The 4,737-nt window shown below is 38.9% G+C and overlaps 1 protein-coding gene across 1 annotated transcript; it reads right to left on the bottom strand.

Moving 5' to 3' along the window:
* Positions 1-445: 445 nt before the first annotated feature.
* LOC128740320 (uncharacterized) lies at positions 446-1,115 on the bottom strand. Its single transcript, XM_053835857.1, has 2 exons — positions 658-1,115; positions 446-590 (listed from the first exon to the last, which is right to left on the bottom strand). Exons 1-2 carry the CDS (start codon positions 1,113-1,115, stop codon positions 446-448), a joined length of 603 nt encoding a protein of 200 aa, XP_053691832.1.
* Positions 1,116-4,737: the final 3,622 nt, after the last annotated feature.

The following is a 4,737-nucleotide window of genomic DNA, read 5'->3' as shown; positions in this document are numbered from 1 at the left end:
GATTTTCCGCAAAATGGTACATCCCGCGTAAGGATTTTCGCGAAATGGTATTCTGCGTAACTCTGTATTCCGCGTTATGGTCAACCGAGAATTGGCGTTCTGCAAAATGGTATTCGGCGAAATGGTTTGTAATGATGGCGAATATTTAAATGCTATCCGCTTTATTTTATCAGGCTAAGCAATGGAGGGAGTTGTTTTCTACTTTACTGTGAGGAAAATTTGTATATTTAAACACCCATGAACTCCCCAGAAACTTGCAAAACTCGAGATTGTGACAAAGGTCATCCGAGATTCACGATTTATCTACAACACAATTTAATTTGTGGTAATACGAAGTTTGTCGGGTCAGCTAGTAGTGAATAAAATTAAACATAAAAATTAAAAAAATGCCATATAAAATACCGTTTCTTGTCACATTAGTATTTTTTTCATCTTATTTCGTGCATTACATGAAATTTATAACGGAAATCCATTCTAACAACCCGCGCCCAGTGGGACATTTCTGATATATTTGACCACAATTAGCACCACTGTTTCCTTGTCGCTTTGCTTGTAGGTAAACGTCAGCGATTGGTTCCACTTCGTACGGCCTAAAATTGTAATGGTAACTATTAAAAACACTTTTCTTGACATAAATCGAATGGCATTTAAACTTACGTAAATATGACGTCTAAAATTTCTCCCATCATGCCATTATGGCTCAGTGGTGCTTCAGCTACTTCACAAATTGTCCTTAGGAGACATTCGCGTCCATCGCTGCCCCAGCTATCGAGTTTAGCTTCTAGCAACTGGTACAATTGTCCTCGACTGTGATCAACGTACTCGTCGTTGAGGCGGGATTTGAAAATACTTTCTGGAACGGGCCAGATAAGTGTTTGAGGAATATTATAATTGGCCTGCAGGTTCACAATCATGTTGAGCTGGCGGAACAGTTTGTGTGCAAACCGAATCGGCACTATGCAACCAATAACGATCTTGGCAGTCCCGCCGTTTGGGCTGAATGTGAGCCAACGTTTTATACGGGAACGATCGGCGGAATCACTATCGGTGCAATTGGACGAGCAAACTCTAATTGTAATCATCGCAACCAGCAACAGTTTAACAACGTAGATCATTTTTACTATAGATCTGGTGAATAAAACTCACAAAATATCCTCCATTAAGAATACCAAATAAAAATAAACGAAAGAGTGAGTGATCTGCACGGCGACCCAAGCTAAAAAATATAGAATATATACAAACCTTCACGATAAAAACGATTTAATTAGTGTTTAATTAATTAGCAGTATCTAGCTAACTGGACCATTTAAGTCACGTTTTGCCTTCTTTATATTATCTTTCTAATTGCATGGTGTTATACCATGCCAAATTACAACAAGCACAAATTTTGGGGCAATCCAATCTTTTAAAGGGAGGGAGACAGAGGGAAAGAATTCCTTTCACTATGAGGTGAATTAGTACAGTTCTTTTTTTGTTATAAAAACGCTAAAAGTAACACGAATCAAACACGTAAATTTTCAAAAGGAATTAATATGGGGGAGGTAAATAAAAAAACTCATTTACAGCATCCAGTTAGTCATTGATAAATTATTCAAAGTTCCGTTTAGTTTTTCTCGTTCAAATAGTGCTCGGAAATTGGAACTCCGCTATCGGTGCGGTGTGACGAACGCCGACTACATCAACCTTCAAAGACTACATCACTTTTTGATGTATAAAAAAGCTTTTTTTAGGGATTCCAATGGTGCGGTCCGGCATCACGACACGTGCCTGTTTACAGCATATAGAATCATTTTTCTTTTGGTGTAAATGGATTGAATCTAACTAGGCGGAATCCAGAGATATTCACTTTACATTGAGAAAAATAGAGAGATCTGAACTTTAAAACTTCCTCATATCGAGAAAACTAGGGTAAAATTCCCTTCATTTGGCAAAATCTGCTAGAAACAGGCCGTCTGTAGACTCGTTAGAGGGTTAATTTCTAATTTTCTATATATATTCATTCAAGTCTGCAAAAATTATCTTTTGTGTTTACATTATTTTTCTATAAATCACGTAAATATTATAAAACTAAATAAGATGTTCATCAAGTAACATAAACATATTAATAATAAGTGAAAACGTGACACGGAAAAATGAAAGGTTTTGTTACCATGTAACTCAGTCAATTTTGAACGAATTTGGCTGGTTTGCATACCAATTGATTAATAACTGAGATAGATGTACCTTTTAACTTTGCAATCATTGTAAATAAAAATTCTAATTCTAGATGTTTCTTTTTATCAGTCAGAGTGACAATTTAAAGACTCAAATCGGTAGCAAATAGTGAAGGTAAGGAATGAAGATCAGATTTTTGAGACTGATATCTGAGGACATATAAATGAGGCGGCGAAAACAAGTTGCGCCAGGACAGTGTTATCTAACTAATCAACTAAATCAACTAACCAAACATGATTAAACTTCACTAAACATTCACATACATTTACACAGCAAATTATTCTTGACTGACTGTCACGTAAAAGCTTAACCATTCTTCAGTTTCGTTTTCAGGAAGATGTTTTATGCTAAGACAACATAGTTGAATACACTTACAAACCCATTCAATTATTCCAACCAACATATTTTGTTCCCTGGGGAGAATGAAAGTCTTCCATTACAATAAAACTACTTCAACATATTACACGGATTGGTAATTTTACTGTTCAGAAGGTGTTATCCTGTCTTATTTGATCGGTTTCTCTGCTAATGCTTTTTCATTTTCAAAATTTTGATAAGATTATTTTCGAGAATAACTTTCAAGTCAGCTCGATAACATTCAGTATGTATTGCAAACTGGTACACATGTGTTCGCATGTCTTATTTTAAATATTCAACGACAGTTAAGTTGTGGTGTTTATGCGTAAATTTATCCGGAAAGAAAATTATATCCAAATTCTATTACAACTAATCGCACCCATCGTGTACTTGGGTTTTTGGTGATCCACATCACGGGAATTCTTTCTGCTGGAAGGATACTGACGAGATGAGTAGCAAACAATGACTAAGGTTGCCACTGGAAGGCATCGCAAGCGGACCTCTGTACTTGGTTGAATCCTTTGATAGAAGAACCATTTACGGTCCCTCCCGGGATACAGGGTGAAAGCAAATGTCAAGCAAAAAAGCAACTGAGTACCATTCGTCTCAACACGTGATGATTCGGTTCATGTTTACAACTGCAACAGGATGCTTCGGCTGTAATCGTATTTATGTTGAATGGCATGCGCAGCATCTGGTGAAAGTAGGTACGGAAGCCAGACTGAAACATTTTGTTCGCTGGAGCCCGTAGGTGGAATCAAATGGAACCGAGTCTTGATAAATCATAGTAACATCTGTACTAACATCGATTAACTAATTTCTAAATGTTCTTTAATTGAAACAGTCCTCTTAAAGGACATATAAATAGTCTGGAATCTGTTTTAAATGCCGAAAGCATCGAATGACGCTTTGCTTTTCAGTATTTTCAGTATTTGGTCTAAACCATCCGACTGTAGATGGTTCGACTAGATTGAAACCAACTTGCGAATGTCGGAACGCCCATCGAACAGGCAACGAGTAGCCCAGCATGGAGACAAGTTCTTGATACAGCACGAGCCACCGGTCACGATCAGGCTCTATGCTCAACTGTGCTACTTCAATTGATTAACGGGAAAAGCCAATTTGAGTTGACACCATTGCTTACTTACTTTTTTACTTTTTCGGCGCAAGCCGCTAACGTTAGTTTTTTACAATCGACGGAAGGACGGTAAAAGAAGTAATGAAGCAAAGGTGTTGATAGTGTCCAAGCAGAACATGACAAGACGTGAAGGGGAAAGAGCGGAAAATTAAGTGAGGAAGGAACAATGAAGTAACGCCTTAGAAGTTTATTCCGCATCTTTTATCTAAGCTGGCAGATTCGCGGATCAAATCAACCCAAATCAAATCAAATCAATGGAACCCACTTCTCTTCTCAGGCCATTGTGGATTGCAGGTATTGGTTAACCAATGCAGATAAAAAAGACTCCACAACCTCCTTCATATTCATATTTTTCATATTCAGGACCCTACGTTTGTCGGTTTTGGGCTGCCGCTCTCCAATCTCCCCTAACACCAGCTGTTCCAGCATCCTCGTCAATAGCGCTCATCCAACGGGTACGGCGTCTGCCTCGAAGTAGTCGGCCTCTGTTCGGTTCTTTGCTAAATATTGTTTTCGCTGTCTCCGGCATCCTTGCTATGTGATCAGTTCATGGTAGCCTGCCGTGTTTTGGTCGCCTCACAATATCAGCATCTTTGAATACTTGGTCAATTTCATGCTTCATGCGCTTGCACCACACTCCTTCTTGTAATATGGCACCAAGAATTTTGATCGCAGGATCTTACGCTCAAAAACGACAAAAGTTCGACGGTCGCTCTTTTTCAATATCCACGCTTCGTGCCCGTAGAGTACCGTCGATTCGGGTGAAAGAGATCACCGGCGACCAACGAACAAAAACACATTTTTCTACCTTGAGAACGATTTATAAAGCTAAATAACCACACATACCGTAGGCATAAAATAGATCCTACAGTGGTTCATAGCCTCTTATACAGCAACTCCTATTTCTACCGCCTCGTGGTACCAGCCGGGATACGAGCAACTTTGGTGGAGATCTGGTAACCAACCCCGGTGGAAGCCAAGGTCGTATGCTGACAGGAAAGGAGGGCTCTTTCGAGCTTCGTTGGCCC

This window comes from Sabethes cyaneus, chromosome 3 (assembly GCF_943734655.1).
Source record: "Sabethes cyaneus chromosome 3, idSabCyanKW18_F2, whole genome shotgun sequence".
NCBI classification, from domain to species: Eukaryota; Metazoa; Arthropoda; class Insecta; order Diptera; family Culicidae; genus Sabethes; species Sabethes cyaneus.
The sequence above is the reverse complement of the archived record's forward strand: the minus strand, read 5'-3'. Positions and strand labels throughout refer to the sequence as shown.

Coding starts and splice junctions, on each gene's coding strand:
- LOC128740320 (XM_053835857.1), bottom strand. CDS start 1,115: ATGATCTACGTTGTTAAACTGTTGCTGGTTGCGATGATTACAATTAGA. Junction 591..657: donor ATTTTAGACGTCATATTTAC/GTAAGTTTAAAT, acceptor TTACAATTTTAG/GCCGTACGAAGTGGAACCAA.